At 40.8% G+C, this 27,356-nt stretch overlaps 1 protein-coding gene and 1 long non-coding RNA gene across 5 annotated transcripts in view; one reads left to right on the top strand and one right to left on the bottom strand.

Moving 5' to 3' along the window:
• The window catches only part of LOC148160452 (uncharacterized), a 67,112-nt gene that overhangs the window by 21,794 nt on the left and 17,962 nt on the right, over window positions 1-27,356 (top strand). The window lies entirely within an intron of this gene.
• On the bottom strand, window positions 11,963-26,205 carry LOC148160455 (NLR family CARD domain-containing protein 3-like). Of its 4 annotated transcripts, none has more exons than XM_088011281.1 (11): window positions 25,912-26,205; window positions 24,248-24,394; window positions 23,352-23,471; window positions 22,084-22,162; window positions 21,777-21,978; window positions 19,157-20,948; window positions 17,207-17,386; window positions 16,069-16,242; window positions 14,071-14,244; window positions 13,395-13,547; window positions 11,963-12,877 (listed from the first exon to the last, which is right to left on the bottom strand). In XM_088011281.1, the coding sequence occupies exons 2-11, from the start codon at window positions 24,373-24,375 to the stop codon at window positions 12,871-12,873; spliced, it is 3,009 nt and encodes a 1,002-aa protein (XP_087867407.1). In that variant the 5' UTR covers window positions 24,376-24,394; window positions 25,912-26,205; the 3' UTR covers window positions 11,963-12,870. The 4 variants fall into 4 exon arrangements, with proteins under 4 accessions (XP_087867407.1, XP_087867413.1, XP_087867420.1 ...); XM_088011287.1 differs by having other exon boundaries at window positions 24,248-24,447; window positions 25,912-25,934; XM_088011294.1 differs by lacking the exon at window positions 23,352-23,471.

Consider the following 27,356-nt stretch of genomic DNA (forward strand, 5'->3'; position numbering starts at 1 on the left):
CACATTCTATATATGGAGCTGCACTATTCTAGGAAAACAGGAAATTATGATATTATTGGTGAATATTGTGATGAAATTATTGACTGATTAACATTTTCGTCACTTTTTTTTCTTCATCTCCATCTCTAAGCTTTAGCATCTCTGTCACCAAGTGTTGGAATAAAAGACACAGCAAGTCTGAGATAATAAATTAGTAATAAATGATGTTATTACTGGATAAATGAATTATAGTAAATATTCCTGAAGTATCAGAGCTGCTGGCCTGATCTTCACTTCGGTTCCTTTTAGTTTCCATCCGAGTTCAGTTTTTACCTCCAGGTTTCACAGAAACTCACAATGTTTCCACCAGAGCTTCACTGAACAGGAAGCATGAAAACAATAAAGACACATTGAGGCTGAGCTTCATCACATGGCAGCAACACGGGCTGTGATTGGTCAGTTTGTTCCTTTAAGATTCTTCATTTCTGCTTCTGATCACTTACCGAAATCCACTTCCTGCTGCTGCGCCATCTTTTACCTGGAAAACACACTGGAAAAAGTGTAGCACAGAGTTGTTCATTCAAGCTAATAATTTACATTGAATACAATGTAAAATAATTGACTTGGTTGTGAAAGTCTATTTTTTTGCATTCTGAGGTGTCAATTTTGATTCAGACTGAATTAATAAGACTTCTGAAGGGAAGAAAGCAAATATTTTGGTTCCTCTCAAAACATGCTGAAAGGAAATGATGTCATATTTTCAATCTGAGTCACGTGAGAAGAAGTTGGGGAGAAGTGCTTGGAGAGCTTCGTCCGTTTCGGCATGGGGAAGAAGGAATGATTAACGTCCGAGCACGTTATCAAAGAATAAACCTGCGGTAAGTACTAAACTAAGCTGATGTAAACGTGTCTTAACAAGCCTACAATTGTATTAATGCAAAAGACCGAGTTAATGTCACCTGGTTAGCAAGCTGAAAGTCCCGCCTAAATGTGGGTATCCCAGTAAACGCTTTCTTTTTCGCTGGGTTAAATGTGGTGTAATTTCTGAACTTACACGTATTTCACGAGAAATATAACTATGTGTACATTGTTCGGTTGTAGCTGGAATTAATCAAGGTAGGCATAATTCGTTACCAATCAATAGCTTCCACCACGGTTAGCTCGGCTACACGGTGAACTTGACTAGCTTAACCCATGTAAAGCCATGTTAGCAATTAGTTAGTCTAGTGTGTTTATACCACTATGATTGTAAAGTCCCAGTTTGTTAATGGTAGCGAGGCCCGTTGAAAATTAATGGCGTTTTGTGCATGCATTATACTTGTATGGTATGGTCGGTGATGTTTCCCAGTGTTCGCCATGCTGGTTTGTCCAACTGTTAAAACGGTTTCACAGGATATGCTCTCGGTAAGCGAATCTCCTTGTTAAGCCTTGAACTTTTTGTTCGGCTCTACAACTGGTTTTCATGCATTTTGTTCACGACACTGCCCCATTTACTGTAGGTTAAGAACTTCATTTTCCGAATGCATTGTGTTTTCAGAGATATGTCATGGCATGCTGGCAGGTATCTTATGAAGTGTGATTTCGCACGCGCCCATTGTTAAAATATCGTTGAGCCAGTAAAACTGTTGGGTTGCAACGTTCAGAAAAACCTAATGAATGTGGAGACAAGATTAAGTGGACCAAACGATTTAATTAATTAATTTATTTATTTTATTTCAGTCGAAGTGGTCTGCAAGATCAGTGTGGCAGGCAGAGTGCTTCAAAAAGTGAACATGCCAACTTCAACCAAGCTTACTCTATTAAAGCAAATCTCTAATGAAAGGGGGGGGGGGGCAAGTACAGTGTAGCATTTGCCCGCAGTCATTTTTACATTAGGGTGGCTCTGATTGTAAGAGCGCAGTAGTAGCTATAATGATGTTGAATGAATGATATCTTAGTTCATACAAAACATGCAGCTCAATGTTCTTTACTACCGCTAGACTCAACATTGTATTTAGATATATAGATTACCAGACTGTCATTAAAACTAAACAAACTAAGATTTCTGTTCATTGCATTTTCTAAATATTTACTGGTCTACTTTCCTTTTTTTAGGTTGGATGTGGAAATGCAAAGAATGCAGCAAGCATTTTTCAAGAAGATCTAAGATACTGAAACACTTGAGAATTGACCATCGGTTTCACGGTAGGCGGCGTCCCTATCCATGCATCCACGGACAATGTCCCTGTTCGTCCAAGACATGGAATGGTCTTCAGAAACATCTCTCTAGAAATCATCCTTCTCTGGAGTCCCAACAAAGACACTCTTCTTTCAAGTGTTACATTTGTGGAAACAATCAGCTTTCTACTGAGCACGTTTTTTTCCAACATATCTATGAACATCTGAGAAAATATGAAGTAGTCCCATGTATGTTTGATGGTTGCTCATACAAAACCAACATATACAGCAGTTTCCGGAGCCATAAATGGAGAAAACATCAGTCATGCACCATTAATGACTTTAAAAGTGGAATAGTTGTCACGTCACTCATTTCCAATCCATCTGACTATGACTTGAATGAAGAAATAGAGCTAACCACTGAGAGAACCATACGGGAGAAGATGGCCAGGACTTTTCAGTTCAGGAGGCAAGAGATTGTGGATCAGAAGCCAACCATCGAGAACCTCATGGAAAGATGGCCAGCTTTATTTCAGATGGAAGAGGTACACTTTTTACAACTTTTTGTATACTTAAGCCCATAGATGAGAAAATGTTTTGTTTTTGTTATTTTCTTTATTTCACATTATTCTTAAATTTTAAGTGTATTTCGCAATGTTTTCTTGTGTGCAGGTTGATGCAGAGTTTCTGTGCGTTACTGCTGTTCCCCTCCTGACCTGACTTATGGCGCACCTGGACAAGCACTCCCCGCAGCTGCTGAAGATCTTCAGAAAGAAAGGAGGGATCACTAAAGCAAAAACTGCCACGATCCTTGAGTTTCTTGACCAGGTATGATGTGCAGTATATAATTAGCCACTAACAACAGCCCTCAATCCTTCTACATGAAGAGGATGTGCAGATGATGTGCAATTGATGTACATGGCATTGTTATTGTGTGCCAAGTTTTGCACCATATTCACTATCAACCATTTAAAAACAGAAAAACATGTGCCACCTATGAGTACATTAATGTGTAGTAGCGCATAGAAAATAATTTCTGCACCTGTCACTATAGGAACCCAAACAGGAGCCATCCAGTCTGTCTTATGTAAAGAGGGACTACTAGTGACCTCTGGCAGATGTACTAGAATGGCTTTACATTTTCACTGCTTTCAATTTGTCTGCCATGGATTCAGTATTGACCAGGCACACACTGTAAAAGCACTGTTTATGGTAGAGCTGGGAATTAAGTTGCTAGACTAGTGTACACATCGCATAATAACCATTTTGATTGTCCCTAAAGGGTGCTGATGCCGATTTCAGAAGGGAGTGTATCCTCAAAGCTCTCATCATCTACCTGGGAGAACGTGTTGAGGACCTTATAAAGGAATACATGGTATGTCCAGATATTTTCTGTCACAATGATGATTCAACTTTATTCATCACGGGAGACCACCTATGCCATTATACAGTATATAGTGATTAATGAGGTGTGCCAGACTGCAGTTGTTCAGTTGCATATTTCGTATATTTTGCCTCAGGTCTCCCAGAAAGATCAAGCCGAGCAGGAGCTGGAGAGGACCATCATGGCAGTCTTCGTCTTCAGAGAGAATTCAAGCCTTCTACAGCAGCCCCAAGACGTTGGGATTGTCATTGATGGTGTGGAAGTCCTCAATGAGTTGCCTTCTCTTGCAGCTGGAGTGGCAATGCTCTTTGGACTTTGCTATGCTCTTAACATGGAGTATCCACAGGGTTTCAGGTTCACCTTTGAGGCCCTTCAGAAGATCCAGATGGAGCTTGGTTCCAACAAGATGACTTCCAAGATTCGCAAACTCAGTGGTGAACTCAAAACTGCACAGTAGTGTATATTTGTGTGTGCTTAATGTGTGCATGTAGTTGCCACTGGCATCTATTTAAGAGGTAGACCACCTCACAGCACTTTGTTATACAGGCTCACGGGGTCACTTTAATGGAGTGCTTTTGTTGGAATTTTAGTTCTTTGATGATGTTTACAGATGCAACATTCCTTCAAGTTCAGATGTGTTTGAACAGTACAACAACAGTGAATGCTTTCTGTCCATTTAATTTTGCTTGATAAGCCATATTGTCTTTATTTCATTGCTCTGATGTAGAGCAACAATGACATGTTTATATTTGTTTGTCTGAACATGCAACTTTTTTTGTCCTTTTTTACTTGAGGAATAAATGGCTTAGAAAAAAACTGTTGCTGGAGTGTGTTAAGTGTGATGTGAGTGATGCAAATTGTTTATGAAACCAAGTTTATGAAATATATAAAAAAAAAGACTTTCATGGTGCCAATGAATTAATTAATGCAAGGTATATATATTTGATGGGTTCAAGTTAAATATATTAGTTTGGTTCAAAAACTAAAATGTAAATAATTTAACTTGGATAAAGGTGAAGAATTAATATTGGGTCAAGTAAAGTAATATGGTTTGAGTCAATATTAAATAGTCATGTTGTACCAAACCACTTTATTTAGATTCTGTGAAGTCAAATATATTAGATGCAACAAATGGACATCAATTTTTTTAATTTAAGCTGGGCCACACTTTTTCCAGTGCATGAAGATTCATCATGTTTGAGGCTTCATTTCATAAATAATCTACTTTGCTCTTATGAAGTTGGAATTTAAACTAAAAATACCAGATTAATACACACTCTGCAACAGAACAGAATATTTATGTAAACTATGCCATAATAAAATAATAACGCCATAATATAAAAATATTATGACTTCATGAGGGCGAAGTTAAGAACAGTTTTCTGTTCTCCTCAGTCTGCCGACTACAAACTCTCCCTCAGAGACCCACAGCTGAGCAGTGGAGGAGTGTGAAGCTCAGCAGCTCCATGCTAACACAGATCAGACAGTGGAGATGCTGCTGGATCTCAGCTCAGCTGGAGAGCGCCTCCTGGTGGCCGTGCACCAGCATGACATCACACCCTCCTTCAAACAGCTGGGATTGACCTTGATGATGACCTCAGCTGGCAAACAGCAAACTTTCTCTGCAGACTCTGGAGGTTTGGTGTTTGTTCTGATGTTAGGAGGATTTTTACAGCAGAGCGTTACATGCTGCTTTGGTAGCTTGACTGTAAAATCACATTTTAATGGATTAAACCAGCAGAGAGGATTGTGGGTAGGACAGCTCCTCTGTCTCCTCCAGAACTGTTGGACCAGATCAACCTCAGCAGGCAGACGGGATTTTAACAGATCCTGTTCTGAACTCTGAGGATGTTTTCCTGAACTCAGGGCCGAGCAGCAGAGATTTCCTCTTTTTCATTCCTTCCTTTATCAGGTAAAGTTGTCAATGAACACAGAGCCTGAGAGGAACAGGTCCAGAAGGACAAACTACCAGATAACAAACTCCTCAGTTTAGCTCCTCAATGAAGCATTTAGAGCAGACCTGGGCATTGTACGGCCACAAACCCTTAGTTGACTCTGGCTGCCGTGTAAAGTTAACTGGAAATACCAAAATAAACAAACCTTCTAATTTCACCTCATTCATGGACTAAAGCTGCACTGCTTTTATTCGCTTCTTGGCCTTTTGGCTAAGACCTCCATCGGGTGGTGATAGGTAGTCTTTGTGACTTGGCTGTTACCACTGTTTAAGAGGTGCATTAAAGCTTGTCCCTGGTTGAGATATTGACCACAATTAGTGGAAAATATCTCTTCCTTTTAGTTTGTATTTCTTGGTGTATATAGTTTTAATTATTTATTGGTTCTTAGTAAAGGTTTTAACCTTTTAACTGGTGGTGCCTCCACCATGGCAGCTACTCATGCCGGTGTTATGCCCAGAAACGCATGCCTCCCCAAAATTGCATCCCCTCTCGCGGGAGCGCGCATCGCTCTGTTCTCTCGCATATTGACGAGAAACCGGACTGAAATATGACCGAAGTGGAAATTATAAAGATATTTGTAACATTATCACGTTTCTTAACCATGTAATCCCTAAAATGGTGGGTTTTATTTCGCAAATTACTTGAAATAAATACGGTTTTTATACCTTTATTGACACATATGAGTCGAACTTTTTTTCAGTCCGTGTCTGTTGAAAACGTTTTCTGTTGATAACTTTGTCTACATAATCAGAGTAGTTCTAAGAACTACTGGTATAAGTTTTATATAAATAGGATAATAATTGGGGAGAATAGAGAGGGGATGCATATTTTGGCAGGCAGGAAATCCATATTGCCCAAAAATGCATCCCTGTGCTAAGAATTAAAGAGTTAAGAGTGAAATAAATTTTTCTATGTTTTCAACAGACACGGACTGAAAAAAAGTTCGACTCAATAAAGGTATAAAAACCGTATTTATTTCAAGTAATTTGCGAAATAAAACCCACCATTTTAGGGATTACATGGTTAAGAAACGTGATAATGTTACAAATATCTTTAAAATTTCCTCTACGGTCATATTTCAGTCTGGTTTCTCGTCAATATGCGAGATTGTAGAGCGATGCGCGCTCCCGCGAGAGGGGATGCAATTTTGGGCAGGCATGCGTTTCTGGGCGGTGAGCCACCGGAAAAAGGTGAAGAAGGACTTCGCAGAGATGTGGCTCACACCTAGCCACCATCAAAGACTCCATATGGACCTCCAGAAACTTGCTGGTAAGCAGGCGCAGGCAGATGCCCCCCGTGGCTGTGATCCGAATGGCGGCAGCAAGAAGGGAAATGATCAGAGCTGCAGGTGGCGCCAAGGACACAGCCACAAAGAAGAATCGCCTGACCCTCCATGGACGAAGGAGCCGGCGCTCCACGGACAGAGGTCCCAGCAGCGGCAGCCTGGCTCTCCAGGTGAGGCACAGATTGGAGAGTTTAGTGAGACGAAAGGCAAAGACATCCCAGAGCTTTCAGATGAGGACTGGATGGAAGATGTTGCATTTGCTGTTGATGTGACTGATGAGCGAACTGAACACCAAGCTGCAAGCCAAGGGCCTCTTTGTACGTGAAATGCACAGCCTGGTGAAGGCTTTCATGAGAAAGATCCAGTTTGTTTCCAGAGAACCGGAGAGCAACACTCTGACTCACATGCAAACCCTGAAACAAGTCACATCATCAGCTGATCACCTGTGCAGGTACTCAGCCATGCTAGGAGCTTTGCATGATGAGTTTTCAAGGCGCTTTAAGGATCTCAGAACAATGGAGGGTGAAATGCACATGATTTCCTCTCCCTTTACCTTCTGTGTGGATGATGCATCCAGTGATGTTCAGCTGGAACTAATTGTTCTGGGTGAAAACTTTAAGACAGGATCTCTGCTGGATTTCTACTCTTCTCTCACAGAGCAGAACTTTCCTCACATTAGGAAACATGCTGAGAAGATGTTTGTTCTCTTTGGCTCCACATTTGCAGACAAACATTTTCAGTGATGAAATTTACAAAACCCAGATATAGATCCTCTCTCACTGATATCTGTCAGCTGAGCTTCACATCTCCACTTCAGACGTTCAGCCTGACTTTGATGCCCTCGTTAAAGCAGGAGAGATTATTTTTCTCTCACTGAACAAGGAAAAGCAACAAACCAAATGAGGCGATTAGACCTGAAATGTGAGCAAATTAAGGCACCAGACAGCAGTGAACTTTATCTGGAAGCCTTTTCAAAATCACAGTTCAGTGACAGTTCAATATGTTGTTTCTAATGTTTGGAGCACAAAGACGATGTTGGGACGTCTTTAAAATGATCAGAACCTTCACAGAACTTTCCATCAGTATATGAAACTCAGATGTGTTTTGGAGTGAATGTGATGGAAAATGTTCACTAATATGAGTCACAAATAGTAGAAATGTTAACATTTTATCATCGTTTTGGGACATTTATTTGAGTAAATTACATGTTTTGGAAGGCAACCTCACTTTTTTATTGCATAACTTTAACTTGTACTAATCTTGCCCACTTGTCAAAACAATGCTGTTTGCTGCTTTTTGATATAAAGAAACACAATAAATACTATGCAGACCTGAGTTCAGCCTTGGCCCGGCCCTCCACTATATTTACTGTTTCTTATGCGGCTCCATGGAAAAAATAAGTGACCTGATTTAGAGGTTGGAGCAGCTGTTTGGTTTTAATCTATTTAAATATGAATCTATGAAAGTATTGATTATTTTGGTGATGATATGGAAGAGAACAACACAAGCAGCAGAACCAAACTGAAGTCCAATTTCTCCCAGAGAGACGATTAAAGAGACTTTGACTCTAAAGAACCAGGATAAACGGGTCGGTCCAAGATTCCCACTGAGAGATCAAAGGTTTGAACTTCCTGCTTCTCTGTTAGTTTGAGTCCAAATGTCAGAAAATCAAAGCTTCGTCTGTTTCCTGTGAAGATATGAAGAGCTGAAGGAGAACCGGGCCGAGTTCTGGTTCTGGTTCCTCCACAGAGAGAAAACCCAGAGAGGAAAACAAGAAGAAGTGAACACTCACCTGATCCAGACTCTGCTCTGCTGCTACATGAACTTTGACCCCATGTCTCCTGATCTGGTCCCTGACTCCACCTGAGGCTCCGCCCCCTGCCCAGTTGACTTTAAACACCTTTAATGTCTTCTTGCCTTTGAATCAACACTGAGCTGAGCTGGAAAACTCTAAGCTTAAACTTTTTCAGGTTTTTTTTCCTAATATTTAGTTCATTTCCTGTCAACTTATCAATACAGGAAGTAGTTCAGTAAAACAGGAAGTGATCGGCAGAAATCCTGGGAGGAGATCTGATCGCTTTAGTTCAGCTTTAATATTTCTGTCTCCGTTTCTAGTCTGGAAAACATTCGGCTCCATTTCTAGACGGATCATTTTCTGACTGCTTCCACTTCTTTGAACATTAACCTTCATGCCGCCAACCCTACTGCAAGGGTCAAAGGTCGATTCCTCTTTATTATCCTGGTGGCAATTCATTTTACAGCAGGCAGTAAAAACAGGAACAAACCAAACTCTCAACATCCAAACAGCTCCACAGGTTACAAGGTGCAGCTGATGGTGTGAGAGACTGAAGCAGTTGGTTCTGATGGTGAATCTGCAGCTGAAGGAGGGAAACAAGGTCCGTCCTGATTGGACGACTCGGATCCATCAGAACAGTTCACTACGGTCAGAAAGGATACTGAACCATAAATCTTTACGACTCTCTAAAGGCTCTTCTGGTTCAAACCGTTGGCAGCAACAGGTTTAGTTTGGTAATCAATAACTATCAATAAGAGCCTGAAGGGCAATTATGATAAAAGTTGATCATTTTGATCATCAATTCTGGGCTCCAGCTGATTATCAGGAATCAATATCCAATCAGCTCTCAGCCTCTGTTATTGTTTATGAATATCAGCTGTGAGGCTTGGTATTATTGATCCACATGGAGAGAAAAATACTTCAAACTTTTTAACAAAGCTGTTAACATTCAACTAAAATACTCAGTAAAAATGACAAGGAAAGCTACTAACCTTTGATTAGGACGTTTTTAGGATGGAACCAGACTAAAGAGTGAACCGGGTCGAGATGCACCGCAGCGCTCAGTGGAAACAAGGCATTAGTGACCCGAACCAGCAGGAGAGAGAAAAAGGAAAGATTCTCTAAAAGCAGAATAAAACATGTGGATAAAAGCTGCTGAGCTTTTAACCACAAAGTCAGTCTGGAGTTCAGATCAGCAGATGCTGTCAATGACAGCAACAAAGTATTTCTACTGTCGCCATCTTTCCACAGCCTGGTTCTGAATGAAGAGCGGTTCTGATCCAATCAGAGCACAGCTCTTTGACTTTTAAACATGAATGATTCAAAATTATGTTCAGCTGCCGAGCAACTGAGTCGCCACAGGACCGAGTTTACCGTCGTCACTGTGGAGTCAGAAAACCAGAAGAAGGAACCTGCTGGGAACCAGGGGGTCCAATGGGACCAAACGCCTTCAGCCTCCCCTGGTACCATCACAGGGTTCAGGAAATAAATCCATCCAGCAGCAATGAGAGCAGAACTGATGCTGGAAGCTCTCTTCAACCATCTGCTGAATCCAACCAACGGCAGAAAAAGTGAGAGCAAACGATGGAGCGATCTCCCACAGCCGATCAGACACCAGGTGCTGCAGCATCAGCCGCTCTGCTCCTCCTCTGGGCCCAATCAAACGGGTCCGACTCATCCTGGACGCCATCAGAAGCAGCATTTTAACTGGCTGTGCAGCGACTTCATAGCAGGAGACGATTCAGGGTTCAACTCTTCTGGAAGGAAAAACTACTGAGTCCTTCCAGCTGCAGAGACAACGGAGGATAAAACTGAGACCAAATGTGGTCCAGAGCAGCAGAACCTCAGCCTGGTTCACTGAAGGAAAAGGAAAAAGGGGCATCTGAAAAATTACTAGAGGAAAAAAGGATTTGGTGAAAAAGCTTCTCATGTTCTGAGTCACTGATCAAAACATCAATTCATATTTATAAATTACATGATAATGATGATAGTAATTTTTATTTCACAAACATTTCACCTCCCAGACAAATTCGTCACCCCTGTTTGTCCCTGAACCTTTGAATAATAACCATTTTGAGGCTTTTCTTAAAATACGTCATGCTTGGACTTTGCTTCAACTCTGAGTTTGTTCCAAATCTTCACACCAATTACTGAGACGCACATTATTTTCATCGTTGTTCCAACAGGTGAAGTTCTGAAGTTGAGGCTTTCTCTATAGTCATATCCACCCACTCCATCCGTAACAATTTTGGAATATTTTAATAGTTTGTTTCTAGCTTTGTACATCTCCAGTTCCAGTACTGGGCCCTGAGGAACACCACAACCATTACCAAAGCATGAGGAATGGAAATCACCCATTTGCACAAATTGTTGCCTGTTGCTGAGAAAACTTTTCATCCATTACAAAACTCCTCCTCTTAAACCGTAGCGCTCGAGTTTCTTGATGAGTATTTCATGATAAATTGTATAAATGCTTTTTTAAGTCAATAAATACCCTAACAGCAGGTTTCTTTGTATCTAGTGAACAGGTAGCTCCTTCTGTTATTGAAGAACTTCCATTGATGTGGATCTTTGTGACATAAATCCAAACCGACTCTCAGTGACTTGTTGGTGTTTATGAACAAATCTAACCAACCTGGCAACAAATATTTCCAAAATTTGTAACTTTAAATATAAAAGTTTGGAGGAAATGTTGGTATTTTAAAGAGCAAATGAAATTAATTAATATAAATAACTTATTGTCAGAATAATAAAATAAGGTAAATGTATTTATAAATCAGTTTCTCTCTAAATAAAATGTATAAATTGTAACAGAAACTGTAGATGTGTGTCTGGTGAATTTAAGTCTAAAACTAGTTTGTTCTTCGTTCAGTGAAGTTCCTCTCAGCGAGTCGAGGAGCCAAAAAATTTACTGAAGTCGGAGTAAAAATAGTTCAAAATAAAAGTACTCAGGAAAAGTACAGCGTAGTAAAAATACTCCTAAAGGCTCATTTTTACAAAAGATTACTGGATTAAAAGTAACTGAGTAAATCTAACGGCTCAGAAACAGACTTCAGATCCATCTGGACCAGAACCAGAACTTGACTCTAAAGAAGACCAAGAATCCTGATGCATTCTGGGAGTTTTCCTGTCTGTCAGAACCAGAACCTTCCAGAAACTCAACAATCATCTGGGCATATGATTTGGTTCCAGAGGTCAGAGGTCAAACTGTGACTGGTTCTGCTGGGTGGAGCCAGAACAGAACCAGAAGCTCCTGCTGGAGAATATATCAGTCTGAATGTATTGAATGAATAAAATATACAAATGTCACTCTTTGAATGGAATTACTGACTTCAATGAACTTTTTGTGATGTTCTAATTTTTTGACCTGCAGTTTTGTAAACAATTTGCTGAACAGAAAACACAAAGAATGTTAAAAACTTTATTGCTCATTAAACAGACAGCAACCCACATTACATTAGAATAAATATAAAATCAAACATGAACCAATCAGCACATTATCCCAGTGATTCTCTGAGGTCTGAATAAATCAGTGAATCTCAGTAAAGAGCCTGATGTGACACATCGAGTCCTAAAGTTCTCTAGAAAACTGAAAACATGAAACATGGAGGTAAAAATGGAAAAACCAAAACAGGCTGAGGAATATTAAAGCTGAGGATCAATGAATATGATGCAAAACTTCATTATTTAAAGATTTTTAGAATGACTATAACAAAATAACATTATATACAGAATATTAAAATAATGTCCAGATAAATGCTGGATGTTCCTGAAAACTGCTCTAAGATCAGAGTTCCTGTGGGACATCCAGTTCTAAACTGGTTCAACTGGTTTCTGTGATGGAAGCTGAAGTTTCTCTGCAGTTTCCAGTAAAGCATCTTTTTATCTGTGGAGCTTTGAGGAACATTTTCCTGTCAACAGAAGAAGAAGCAGCAGAGAAAAGAGGTTTGAAGTGTCTTTATGATTCAAAGCTGAACTGAAAATGATTCCCATGTTTCCATCTCAGACCATTTCTGGTTCCAGGATGAAAATGAATCAGAGAGAAAAAAGATCAACTTTCCAGTTGAATCCAGTTCAGATCAAAACTCCATGAAGCCTCTAATTGGAGCCCAGTTTGAATCGGATCTTTATTGATTCAAAGAGACAAACAATATCAGACACTAAATGACAGACATGAGAAAATAAACGGGAGGAAAATCTTGGAGGTCAGAGGTCATCATGATGATCCAGTCAGAGTCTCTTTAGACTCAAACTGCTGCAGCTTCAACCTCTGAGGATCAGCAGGACACAGAGACCGTTCTCTACTTTACAGAGATCATCGCCTGCAGAGAGAAGAAGGAAGGAGAGATCAGATCAGTGAGTGTTTCCAGCCTCTCCAGCAGCAGTCAGTGACGCAGCACATCCAGTAGATGGTTTCCAGGCTGCAGTCAGACTGATCTCAGAGCTGTGACCAAGATGAACCTGATCACTTGTTTCCTGTTGAACTGAGAGAACAAGCAGATCTGAGATCAGATCTGCTGCTGCCACAGTTTGATGAATGAGGACCACTGTCTCTAGACATGTTGGACGGCTGGACGCTGGAGTCCAGCTGGACGTCCTGGAGACATGGACACAGCAACAACACTCATCTTCACACCAACACAAACACAGGAACACAACAAGCTGCTGCTCCTCTGATTGGCTGATTGCTGTCTCTGTGTCCAATCAGGAAGCCTGAACCATTCTCCTCCCACTGAGAAGTTGCAGCTTTACTGGGAACACTGGAGCTTTGCTTTGATGCTAACTGGGTTTAGTTCAATATGCTGACAGCAGCTGGACTCACTACAAACATTTACTTACCATAAATTCTTTACAAAACGCTTCAGCTGCTGAACATCTGAATCCTTCAGGTTGTTGTCCATCAGGTTCAGTTCAGTCAGATGGAGGCTGTTGGACTTCAGAGCTGAGGCCAGAAAATCACAGCTGATCTTTGACAATCTGCATCTGATCAACCTGAATAAAGAATAAAAGATGAGCTGAAGCCAACAGGATGCAGGTGAACCAGTCCAACAGAACCAGTTAAAGATTCTCATGAATATTAAAGCCAACAAGCTGCTGCTTCAATAAAGACCTGCTGACTTCAGAACCAGAACCAGAACCTGGTACTGGGTCATGTTGTGTTGGAGGATTTTAGTCAGTAAAATCATTCCAGGTTCTGATCAAAGTGTTGAAGCATCAATCATTGATTATTGATTTGTTCCTGTCAGATTCCAGGAATTTACTTTTCTAGACTGGGTTGAATGACCTTTGACCTGCTTGACATGAGGGGGATTTCTACACACTGGGGGTCCGAATGCTGTCCTGTTCTGACCTCAGGTCAGCAGGTCCAACTCAGTTACACAGAGGGACTAAATTAAACTCTGGATCCAGGAACAAACTCAGAAAATATTTATTAGAACAGAAGATATGAACTTTGATTTATGATCAATTATAGATAATTATTCACTGAAATATTGATAATTATATAATTACAAACCACAATGTTTTCAGTCTGCAGCCTTCAGTCTGTAGAAAACCACAGAGCTCCTTCAGTCCAGAACATTCCAGGTTGGTTCCATACAGGATCAATTCTGTCAGATGGGTTGGGTTGGACTTCAGAGCTGAGAACAGAGACGTCCAGCTGGTCTCTGACAAACTGCAGCTCCACAATCTGAATAAAGAATAAAAGATGAGCTGAAGCCAACAGGATGCAGTTAATACTGAAATATGAACAAATTAATAATAAAATGTAGAAAATTAATTTCCCTGAATGTAAAAGAAACATGATGAACTGATTCTAACATCTGATCCAGTCAAACTGCTTTAAAGAGTCCAAACCAGCAGAACCAGAACACTTGATCAACAAAGAAACTCAAAGTTTTTCTAAAAGTTTCTCAGGATCTTAAACTCAGTCGGATGTTTTTTCTCTCTCCATGTTTCTTTCCAGGCTCTGTATCAGCTGACTGCTCTGTACCTTCATTTATCATCTGAGATTTTATGTCTCCAGTTTTTGGTCATTAATTTATTAATGATGTTTTTCTTGCTGGTTGTATTTTAACTGCAGCTCATTGCTAAGTATGACAGATGTAAACGGTTTATTTCAATCCGTCTAATTCAGAGTTTTACAACATCCATTACAGATCAGATCCTGAAAGTTGATCATTTTCTCATTTTGTGGTGATTCAGTTCCTGAACTATCAACTAGAAAATATTGAGTCTTTTCTCTGTCAGATTGATTTGGGTCATTTAGTTCAAGTTCTGAATCCTCCATCAGAGACGCTGCAGAAATGGGAACATTATCATAAAGGAACAACCTGATTGTGAAGACGAGTCATTTTTAAATCTATTTTCCAGGTGAACCACATGAGGATGATTTCAGTGACTGATGAAGCTTGTTGCACATAAAGCTTTACAAAGGCAAGATCTCACTTCCTGTCCTACAAAATAAGAGCTGAATCAAGATGTTTGAACTAAATGACTTTAACACCATAACCTTCACAAAGTCAGTATTTACTACAGGACAGTTAATTAATGATCTTTATATTATTTCTGTCTCCTTCATGTCAGGAACTCAGCCAGAAGACTGTGGTCATCCTGACAGAGTCTGACTGTCAGAACAAACTCAGATTTCCTCTGGAAGCTGCTCTCAGTGGTTTGGAGGACGACTGACTTGTAATTTGCTCCATCAGTGGAATTGACACTAAAATGGAAACTCATCACCTGCTTCCATGTTGTTTTGCTTCCTGCCAACATAAAACTCCTGCATGAGCTGCAGCTCCATATGAGCAGGCAGTCGAGTCCCCAGAAAGCTTCCCTGTTTCTAGGAACCATTTCATCCAGAGTTGGTCAACTTTCTCTGTCAGACGCTGAACCTTCAGTCTGAGCATGTGCAGAACCTCTCCTAACACACCTGGTCCAGATTCATGTGCTGCAGTCTCTGCTGGTTCTGATGTCTGGACCAGAAAACTCATGTCCAGAAGAACCTGCAGCCTGTTGAGCTCAGAGAAAAACTCAGTAGTCTGGATTTTTTCAGACGAAGCTGAAGTTGGTATCTGATTGAAGCTTCAGATTCAGGAAATGGATAAAGGGCGATTCCACCTAATTATTCACTACAACCAGCATCTTTAATCAGCTCTAGTTAAACATTAAAACACCTGGACTGGATGATTATCAACTAATGGCAGAAAATTTAAAACTAAGTGTGAGATTTGAGGAACTTCAATGAAGGGAGATTTTCATTTTCTCTGTTTTTGAGCTGACCTTTGACCTGCTTGACATGAGGGGGATTTCTACACACTGGGGGTCTGAATGCTGTCCTGTTCTGACCTCAGGTCAGCAGGTCCAACTCAGTTAGTTACACAGAGGGACTAAATTAAACTCTGGATCCAGGAACAAACTCAGAAAATATTTATTAGAACAGAAGAAATGAACTCTGATTTATGATCAATTATAGATAATTATTCACAGAAATATTGATAATTATATAATTACAAACCCCAATGATTTCAGTCTGCAGCCTTCAGTCTGTAGAAAACCACAGAGCTCCTTCAGTCCAGAACCCTCCAGGTTGGTTCTGCTCAGGTCCAGTTCTGTCAGATGGGTCGGGTTGGACTTCAGAGCTGAGAACAGAGACGTCCAGCTGGTCTCTGACAACCTGCAGCCCCTCAATCTGAATAAAGAATAAAAGATGAGCTGAAGCCAACAGGATGCAGTTAAAACTGAAATATGAACAAATAAATAATAAAATGTAGAAAATTAATTTCCCTGAATGTAAAAGAAACATGATGAACTGATTCTAACATCTGATCCAGTCAAACTGGTTTAAAGAGTCCAAACCAGCAGAACCAGAACATTTGATCAACAAAGAAACTCAAAGTTTTCTATGAGCAGCAGCCTGGATGAGGTGAGCTATTTCTGCTGGTTCCTGATCATCAGCTGGAGACCCGACTTGGTAACCGGATCAGAACCACTCAGTTTATTCATGAATGGCCTTGGGTTCTTCTTGAAGCTGCTGAAAGCCATTGGAGGCCATTATTTCCTAAGGAGACGTGGCCTGAAGAAGCTTCATCACAGAGACGAGAGCTCCAACCGACTGACAGCTGTCAGACTGAAGAGGACGGTTCCTCTCTGACCCGGCCCAACAGAACCACAGCTTCAGGACAAAGTGAGGAACCTGCTGCTGCTGCAAACCTCACTGTCATTCAGCTCATCTAGATTTGCTTTTCTACAATCAGTCACTTCTTAGATGTTTCATTAATGATGGTTTGAACTGGTCAGTGTTTGTGGCTCGACTGGAGGAAAACATTTCATTCTGGATGTAAAGATGAGAATCAGAAATAAAACAATCTGAATCTTTACCAACCAAACTGAAACATCTCCATCATTAATTAACTTCATTTGAATTATTTTACTCATTTTGTTCATCAGTCAGAAACATTTTAAAAACTGAAAAACAAAGTGCAATGATCTCAAAGTCTGCAATAAGAAAATCATTTATTTATAAGGTAAAATTGTCTGAAATTTGAATCTGACATTTAAAAATATTGTTTTTAAATATTACAACTAAATTATTAATTAAACTAAGGATTAAAGTATCAATGAATGACTTTATTGTATAAATAGAGAAAACAAACCTCAGATTCTTCACTTTACTGACTGAACTCTGCAGGATCTCAGACACATTCTTCATATCAGAGTCTCCAGCTTCATATATGTTGATCTGACTTATTTCCAGTTCAGTCAGATCTGGGTTGGACTTCAGAGCTGAAGCCAAAACTTCACATTCAGCCTGTTGGATCCTACAGCCACCAAGTCTGTGATGAGAGAAGAAATAAATTAAGTTCTAATGAAATCAATCTGGATCATAAACAGATAAAATATGATAACAGTGATGTCATCATGATGTCATCATCTGATCAACATCTGATCTTCAGTTTACTGAGTTTGACCCGACAGAGAGTCTGTGCAGCTCCTGACTAAAGTCCAGGTTCTGGTTCTGGTCCAGGCTTCATGTCCTCAGACCTTCAGCTCAGTCAGATGTTGAAGATCTTCTATCATCTGTGAAGGAAAGTTCAGTTTCTCTGCAGCATCAGAGCCTCAAAGGAGCTGCAGCAGCTGATGAAGAGGCTGACTGAGCTGAATGAAGGAAACTACTGGAGATGATGGAGAGGAGGAGGAACTGCTCACAGCTCTGACAAGTCACACTGACTTGGACTAGACCGTTTGGCTCCTTGAGATCTTCCACCAAGCAGGAAGTGAGTTATAAATGAAGTCAGCAGAGCAGGAAGTCCAGCCTGCTGTGGACCTCTGGCATCTCTGGGTTTGTTTAGCCCATATCTGCTGCTGCAGCATCTAGAATCCTCCTCATCATTAATAATAGTAGTATATTCTATAGAAACGTGGCTCCCAGCAGCAGATTATTAAATGCTGCCACAGAGGAAACTGGGAGCAGACCAGACACATGATGCTCCCAGTTGTGTCTCCGTTCATCTGCTGGATTTGATGCTGTAACAAAGTAGAAAGTGGACAGTCGTCAACCTGCTTCAGCTAAAAGCTGCAGATTGTTCTGGTCATCCTGCAGAGCAGCAGCAGAACCGGTCCTGCTGCTCCTTCAGGTCTGGACCGTCCTCTGTTGACCTGAGAGGAACTGGGACAAACTGGTTGGAAGAGGGACACGTGTCTCTGCAGTGGTCTGTCCATCGTCTCAGAGGAACAAAGGTTTGGATGTCAGAAGAAATTGTTGCTAAACTCCTAAAGAGCTGAAGAGCAAAACCCCTGGAGGAGACGGAGCGTTTGGGTCCAGCAGCATCTTCATGGTGAAGCAGTGAAAGTTCTCCAGAACTAAAGAGGCTGGGATGTCTAAAGAGCTGAAGCTCATGTCTCTGCAGGTCTTCATGGAGGACAGCTAACAGCTTCAACAAAGGCTGCAGATGAAGAGTTGATGAGGAAAATGGTTCCAGCTCTGGAAGCAGAGTTCTCAGAGCTTTGGGAGGATCTGACAGAAACTAGGACTTTTTCTGGAACCAGACAACAATCACCACATTTTGGTCTCAGTTACAAACTCAGAGGAAACTAGTGGAGGAGGAAGAGGTGAGGATGATGACGGGATGAAGAAGATCAACACTGTTCACAAAGTTCATAATTAATGCAACGTTTTATTTTAATGGTTCAACTTTCCATCAAACCTAAACAATTATTTTATAAAAACAGTCAAAGATCCTAAAAGGTGAATTATGGAGCAGCAGCTCAACGAGTGAAGAGAGTTTAAAGTTTAAAAAGTCTCTCTGGCTGATTGGATCTGAGAGGAAATAGACATTTTCTAGAGTTCAGGGTTTTCTATTCATTTCAACCTGAAAACTGATAAAAAGTTAAATATTTTAAAAGATCAAAATGTGTAAAAACCAGAAGCTGCAGCTGTCCTGGATGAACTGAATGTTTAGATGTTTGAATGGCTGAAATCATCCAGAGGATGAAGGAAGTAGTTAAAGGCCAAAAACATCCAGAATCAACTTGAAGAAAGAAGAAGAAACAGGAGGACAATAGTGCTGAATCAGCATTCACACAATGAAAACATCTGGACTCACCGAGCCTTTCTGCAGTTCCTCACAGCTGGAACCAGTCTCTGTCGTCCATCTGATGATGTGTTGTACTTCTCCAGGTCCAACTCATCCAGAACCTCTGACATCTGCAGCATGAAGGCCAGAGCTGAACAGTCAGTCACTGAGAGCTGCTTCCCTGAATCCAGCAGCCGTTGGATCTCCTGATAAAATGAGACGTCGTTCATCTCCACCAGACAGTAGAAGATGTTGATGCTTCTGTCAGCAGAGATTCTATCAGTGTTCATCATAAATGGGTCAGGAGAGATATCATCAGTGTTCATCTCCTTCAGGTTGGTGATGATTCTCTGGATGGTTTCTGGACGGTTCTCTGTCTGACCCAGCAGATCCTCTAAGAGTCTCTGGTTGGACTCCACAGTGAGACCATGAAGGAAGCGGACACACAGGTCCAGGTGGCCATTTTTACTGCTGAGGGATTTCTCCATGACTTTCTTCATGAACTCATCTAGAGATGTTTCATTGTGTTCTTCTCCCAGGAACGTCTTGATGACCTCTGACCTCCTGCTGGTGAAGCAGTGGAGCATGTAGACGGCAGCCAGAAACTCCTGGATGCTCAGATGAACAAAGGAGTAGACGGAGATGTTGCGCGTTCCTCTCTCCGTTTTAAACATCTCAGTGAAAACTCCTGAGAACAACGCAGCATCTTCGATGTTGATGCCACATTTATCAAGATCTTTGTCATAGAAGACCAGGTTTCCCTCCAGCAGCTGATCTAGAGCCAGTCTTCCTAGAGACTCAATCAGCTTCCTGTTCTCTGGACTCCAGATATTTCTTGTCTTTCGTCGTCCATCAAACTTTTCCTCCTTGATTTTGAGCTGAACCAGCAGGAACTCTATGTACATCTCAGTCAGGGTCTTGGGCAGCTCTCCTCCCTCTCTGGTCTCCATCACATCCTCCAGAACTTTAGCAGTGATCCAGCAGAAAACTGGGATGTGACACATGATGTGGAGACTTTTGGATTTCTGGATGTGGGAGATGATCCTGCTGGCCTTCTCTTCATCACCTCTGAATCTCTTCCTGAAGTACTCCTCCTTCTGGGGGTCAGTGAACCCTCTGACCTCTGTTACCATGTCAACGCACTCAGCAGGGATCTGATTGGCTGCTGCAGGTCGTGTGGTTATCCAGAGGAGAGCAGAGGGAAGCAGTTTCCCCCTGATGAGGTTTGTCAGCAGAACATCCACTGAGCTGGACTCTGTAGCATCAGTCAGGATCAGATTATCATCAAAGTCCAGAGGAAGTCGACTCTCATCCAGACCGTCAAAGATGAACAGAACCTGGAACTTTTTAAAGCTGCGGATTCCTGCGTCTTTAATATCTTCAAAGAAGTGATGAATCAGTTCCACCAAGCTGAACTTTTCTTCTTTCAGTACATTCAGCTCTCTGAAAGTGAATGGAAATATGAACTGGATGTTCTGGTTGGTTCTGCCCTCAGCCCAGTCCAGAGTGAACTTCTGTGTTAACAGTGTTTTCCCAATGCCAGCCACTCCCATGGTCATCACTGTTCTGATTGGTTGATCACTTCCAGGTTTAAAGATGTCTTCTCTCCTGATTGTTTCTTGTCTCCTGGATGCTGTTTCAATCCGTCTGACCTCATGTTCCTGGTTGACCTCTCTAGTTAACCCCTCTGTGATGTGGAGCTCTGTGTAGATCTGGTCCAGAAAGGTTTGATTTCCAGCTTCAGCGACGCCTTCAGAGAGACTCTGGAACTTCTTCTTCAAGTTTAACTTGAGTTTCCGTTGACATTTTCCAGCTCCAGTCCCTGCATGGAGACAACACACTGTAAGGTCTGGACAGGCCACTGTAGCTGGGGAGAGTGACCAATGAAAACAGCAAACTGGGACACAATATTACGCAGCACTGGGTCAAGCCAGGGAACTGTTCTCTCCACTGTCCTGTTTACTCTTTACAAACCGACTTCCAGTAGAAATCCAGGTTCTGCCCTAAGCAGAAGGATTCAGAAGACACTTTGATAGTTGGTTGTTTAGGGATAAACAGGAAAATCTGTATAAAAACCTTGGCAAGAACTTTTTGAACTTGATCTGCATCAAATGGCTGCAGCTCAGTTCAACAAGGAGACCTTCTAGCCACCTCTTCTGTCTGGATGCATGTAGATGGACGGTAGACAGTCGGAGAGTTCATGTCATGCAGATCAGCAGCAGTTTATCATTTACTGGCCTCAATGTTGGCGCTGCTGCATCACAGGGTGAATTTGGTAGCTGTCTGTGTGTTTCTGAAGGTTCTTCATCTGCAGCTGAATGGAACATTTTTATGTACTGGGTGCAGGAATTAATACTAAAATGGGTTTTTATCTTGTGCATTGCTGCCATGTTTGTTTTTTACAGTATTTTACGGTAAATATAAAGTTCCCAAAGTTTATATTTCATGAGCAGCACATCAGTCACCACAGGTGATGTTTAAATAAAAAAGCTGCTGAATCCAGAACCTCATTGAGCTCATGTGACTGTTTGATGAAGATTTTCTGTGTTTGTTCGTTTCTCTTGTTTGATTTCAGTTGAATTCATTTTCTCATGTAATCATGTTTTAATTATTCAACATAACAGCAGAATTGTTGTAGAAATCCTCTTACTGCTCTGCAGACGGTCAGCCAGCTCCTCCTGCTTCATCTTCCTCAGGAAGTTCAGGGTGATCTTCATCACCGCCTCTCTGCTCCTCCTCTGCTCCTCATCCTCACTCTGACCCTCTGAGCATTCTGGGTCATCTGGACTCAGAACCTTTCGGATCTTCTTCAGCTCGTTCTTCACGAATGTGACAATGTTTTCCTCCAGCAGCTGGAACAGAATGAGAAGATATCAGACTAGATCTGAACATCAGGTCCATGTTGGACAGACTGACAGTCCTCTGGTCTACAGACTGAACAGAACCGATGTACAGACCATAAATATGGAGTCCAGCTGTGTTTGGTGCTGCTGGACAGACGGATCAGTGGGAACCTCTGAGCTCTGCAGATCCTCTCTGTGGAGGAACCAGGACAAATGAACCAGAATCTGTCTGTCCACACAGAGACAACATTATAGCTGCATGGCCACTTATAGTTAGATTTTCTATGTTACATTTTAATACCTTATGTATATGTGGCTCAGATTTGTATAGATAATCTATTCCAGAGTAGCTTTTGTGTGGATCTGAGTAAAATGTGTCGTCTCTCTTCTTGGGGTTGATATTTCTCCAAGCATCAATCAGACCAGCTCTTTAGTAATATTATTTAGCATTCTGGATGTCGTTGTCTGTGGCCCATAATCAGAAGAGTATCAAACTAATATATTATTTTAAACCGTATTAAAGTCTCCCCCCATCAGTTTCATTCCTTTTCCATCATCAGTTATTATTCTGTTTGTTTCAGGAAACTGTCCTTCTCCTCATAAACATTTATTACTCAAATTGTCATTTCTCTGATTCGTCCTACAATCATTACATATCTTCCTTCTTTATCCTTTTCCTCTTTTTCAACTTCAAACAAAATCCCTATTTTGAGTCAAATTGCTGCCCCTCCCTTTTCCAAATGAAACAGAAAATGTCTGACCTGCCCTCTCCCTTCTCATTTTCTGTGTTGGTTCTCCATCAGGTGTGTCTCCTGTAATAAAGCTGCTGTGCATCACCTGAGCCAATGCTGGGTAACCAACCACAGCCAACATTCAGTGAATCTTTAAGATCATTCATCCTGCCTGATGTCTCACTGAGCACTGAAGCAAAGAGACAGTAGAAAACAGGAGCAGGAAGAAAGACTTTTGAAGCTTTGAGTTTAAAAACCTTCTGCTTTAGTCTGTCTGTTATTACTGTTTGAAAGAAATGTGTTTTTATCTTCATTTAGGTTCAAATCAGCTTAAGATGCAAAACTGCATGATCACAATCCAAGTAGATAAATGTTATGTTGTTGGTTAAATCTTGGATTTAACAAGAAAATAAAAAGTTTATGAAGAAACTTTTTCATTTCAAGGTTTTAGGGTTGAGTTTTGTTGTGGAGTTGGACAAAGTTTATCCCATGAATCAATCACTAGTCATCAATGTTAATAAATATCATGGAGCAGAAAATGGACGCATAATAAAGCCTCCTTTACTTTCTGCCTGTCTCCTCGTGTATCCAAGCCTAGAACCAGTCCTGCTCTGCAGAGTCACATGAACCAGTTAGAAACTGGTTTCTTACTCTGGTTCTGATGGTCCAGGTTCAGTACTGAAGTCTGGATTGATTTCTTTGGACCAGTCACTCCTCATGGAGGGACAGCTGGATCCTGGAGGTTCTGCTCTCCCTCTGTGGTTCTGACCTCTGAAACACAAACATGTTGTTATTCAGATCAATCAGTGAGAAACTGAGATAAAAACCAGAGAAGAAGCTCTGAACACAAACTGCTGCAGGTCTGAAGCTCCAGAGTGAAACATTCAGACTGATCTGTTGGTCAAACTGAACCTTCATTCAACTTTATTTGTTCACTTCATTTCAGCAGCAAGGCAGTTCAAGGCGCTTTGCATAATAAAGACAGAAAGCTATAAAGAAAACACCAGGCATTCAACAACTGAACAGACATTATATTTGATGAGAGCATCACCAAAATCATAACCATCAAATATGTTGGTCACTGTTTCATTTATAATCAAAGCCACTAAAATCAGATGGTTTTTAGTCTGGAGTTAAAGAAATTCAGTGTTTCGACTCTTGTACAGTTTTCTGGAAGTTTATACAATTTAAACTTTGACAAACTCACCTGGTTCATCTTCTTGTAAAAATCAGTTTAGTGACGTGATTGAGACGAGAGACTAGTGATGGAAAAGTTACTACAGAGTAAAGAGTCAACTAGTTGCTGCAACATCCAGTTCAGAGACAATCTGAGTCGTTGCTCCTCACATTGTTGCTGGTTTTTGTTTTCATTTTCATCATTTTTCATTCAAACTGATTTACTGACCAACATCCTTCATGTTTAACTTTAAATTAATATGGAAGAAATTTAAGTTACTTTTGATCAAACACTGAAGATCAACCAGTTAATATCATCTATATTTTATCTCTATAGATTCACATGAACCAGATAGAAACTGGTTTCTTACTTTCTGCCTGAGGGTCCAGGTTCAGTACTGAAGAATGGAGGTTCATCTTTGGACCGGTCACTCCTCACAGACGGACTGATGGGTCCTGGAGGTTTTGCTCTGTCCTTCTTTAGATCCAGATCTTCCATCTTCTGGACTTCAGTCAGCCTGAGAAAGAAACCAGAACCAGTCAGACCAGTGGTCCAGGTCCAGTAAGTGTCCTGTGAAGCAGAAAGCTGGTTCCCATCAGGAGTTCAGAGGATCAGAGTGAATCAGATGAATGAACAAGTGAACATTTCCTATGAACTAGTGAACTTGTTTAGCTCCCACAGTGGACCTGAACGCATCATGACTCTATTGTAGCTCCGTATGGAGGGAGTCAGTGTGCAGAAGGTTCTGAGGGAGCAGCAGCTCAGGTCGGGTCCACAGTTCTCCTCCAGACAGAACCGGGTCCAGCTGGGATCTCAGCAACATGTCAGCCTCTGTGGTCATGTGAGCAGCTCAGCAGGATTTCCTCTCAGCTAAAGCTGCTTTCAGGGACCACAGCATCCAGCTGAGGTACCAGCTGGACCCACTGCAAGGAATCATGGGTAATCAGCTGCTTCAATGAGGGGATGAAGCCCCCAAACACTCAGCGAGGCCCGATTCTTTCTGCTGCAAGGAGCAACAAGAGGTAAAAATTAAAAAAGACAAAAGTCAGTGAAGAGGAAGAGAGGAAATCTGTGGACTGGTTAAAGCCGGTTCTGATCCAGACAAGAGAAACATCAGTTTGTGATGAACCCAGACTGATGAGGGACGGAGTGATGTGTTTCACTTTCTGCTGACTTCAACAAGCAAAGAAACTGGTTTAAAACTGTTTTTGTTCTGATTTTTAGGTTAAAAAGATTCACAGAGAGTCCCTACAACAAGAACACTGATGTAAAAAGTTACATGAGGTTAACTTTTTTAGTTTAGTTCATTTAGGTTAGATTTGGGAAGGTCGTTGCTGCACACTCCACTCAAACAGATCAGATTTAGATGCAGCTGTCATGGTGGACCACTTTATCTCTAAAGCACTAAAATAAAACAGCAGCTGACCAAAGGGACGCAGGAAAATGAAAAGAAATGATAAAATATAAGAAAAATAGAAATCAAACATCAGAAATACAAGTAGCAGTGCAGCATTAACCCTTGTGGGTGCAGGACTGAGGCAAACGTAGAGGTCTATGGAAAATGATCCAGGTTTTACGTGTGTGGGGTCGATTGGACCCCATTTCGACATACAAGGGTGAAGACAAGGGTTTTAACCCTATAGCTCACTCAGGGTTAAAACCCAGAGAAATAAATGGGTTTTAAGTGAGTTTTTAAAAGTTGTATCATGGAGTTGATCATTCACCAGGTTAACTCCGCAGTTACTGAGCTGTGTGTTTATGGTTTGTGTTATTTCTCTCATAATGTATCCTCACTTAGAATCACTTTATAAGCTGCAACGTCTCACAATAAAACATTTCATTTAATCTAATTCCTTCCTAGATCAGGCCTTTAATAAAGTAAACAGAGCGCTGCTGTGGGGACCACACCGTATGAGAGACGAGGGACCCAGACCGAGGTGGCCGAGGCCCCGGGAAGCCTCGGAGGGTTTATCGGTCAGAAAGGCTCCAGAGAGCCGAGAGAGACTCGGAGGGACCCGGAGCGGCAACACTTACCTCTGTTAACAAGTCAACATGTTATTTCCACCCTCAGCTCAAAATGGAGGCTGACTTGAAGAAAAACATCAAAGTTAGTTTCAGTTTCTTTTTTCACAGAAAGTCAGGTGACTTGTGTTTTCTTCCGCGTCCAGAATCAAAGTTTGATTCATTTGAATAAATATTAACAGTTCAGTTTGAGTTTACAAAGTGAAATAAAACTAGAATAAAGATAGAAAACTTTCAGTATTTCTGTTTTGCTGTCATTGAAGAAGATTTGGAGCTGAGCAGCTTTTTGTTCTGCAGAACAAACGAGTTTAACAGGTTTACGGTTAGGCAAAAATAGTTCAGGGCAAAACAGTAAAGTGTAAATGTTTTCAGAAAAGAAGTCAGCTTAAGGGATTTTTTTGACTTGAGTTGACCTAATATAGGGACTTATAAAACAATAAAAAACTGAATAAAATTAGGAATTATTTTAAAGCTTAAAGGAGCGACATTTGTCTATATGATATCTGGCTAATAAGAAATTACTTACAATAGTCAATGTTATGGTCAGTAATGAAAAGACCTAATTTAACCTCTTATGGTTTAAGGGTGAAAACAAGAAAAGTAAAATGCATTATTTAATATAAAGCTAACGGAGGATATGAACTCGTTTCCATAGCTCTTAATTTGAAAGTATTCAAAAGAAGTGGAAGTGATATGTAAATTCTCTGGTTTAATGCCATAACTGTAGTTTCTTATCACCATAGACATCATACTGATTGTTTTGAAAAACAAACCGGAAGTGTCTTATTTGTCTTCCGCTTTCCTCTTTAAATTTGTCTCAGTATATAATATAAATATTACTTAATAATGTTGTAATGTTATTTACACATTTAAAAATATTTTAATTACTTACAATAGTCAATGTTATGGTCAGTGATGAAAAGACCTAATTTAACCTCTTATGGTTACATCTTTTAATTGTATTCCATGACTTCAAATAAACTACATGCAGTATTTGAATGTAGGCTCTTTCATTGTTTCATCTTGTGTAATACTTGTCAAAGTGAAACATCTCAAATAAAATAAGCTGAACTCGCTCCCTTACAGAGAGAGAACGTTTATATTCGATGAGTTTTAATTTTTACAAAAATTGACAGAAAAAATACCAAATTATCACAGAGGACCAACATTCAAAGGCTGTCTAAAAAAATACTGTGATGTAGATTTGAAAATCTGTTTCTACATATCTACATCATATATCTATGTCACATGTCATGCGACAATTAAAGCTTGGTCACATGACACAGATTGCTCTAAGTAAAAGCAATAACCTGCTAAGCCAATCACCTGCCACTGATTGGTCTCATTGACATACAGGTCTGCCCTCCAGGACCTGCAGCGCCACCGCAGCAGGGGTAACTACTCCTCCCCACCCCGCAGATCGCCAGTTTCGTATCTTACGCCAGAAGGTAAGAAAA

This window comes from Poecilia mexicana, unplaced genomic scaffold, assembly GCF_051168715.1.
Source record: "Poecilia mexicana isolate PSO_F unplaced genomic scaffold, ASM5116871v1 scaffold_2, whole genome shotgun sequence".
NCBI lineage: Eukaryota > Metazoa > Chordata > Actinopteri > Cyprinodontiformes > Poeciliidae > Poecilia > Poecilia mexicana.

What these genes read in the sequence shown, in the direction of transcription:
- LOC148160455 (XM_088011281.1), bottom strand. Translation starts at nt 24,375, where the DNA reads ATGGAAGATCTGGATCTAAAGAAGGACAGAGCAAAACCTCCAGGACCC. An exon ending in AGGAACTGCAGAAAGGCTCG is followed by an intron (nt 17,387 to 19,156) that starts GTGAGTCCAGAT and finishes CTCTCATCACAG; the next exon opens with ACTTGGTGGCTGTAGGATCC. An exon ending in TGCAGACTGAAAACATTGTG is followed by an intron (nt 13,548 to 14,070) that starts GTTTGTAATTAT and finishes TTCTTTATTCAG; the next exon opens with GTTGATCAGATGCAGATTGT.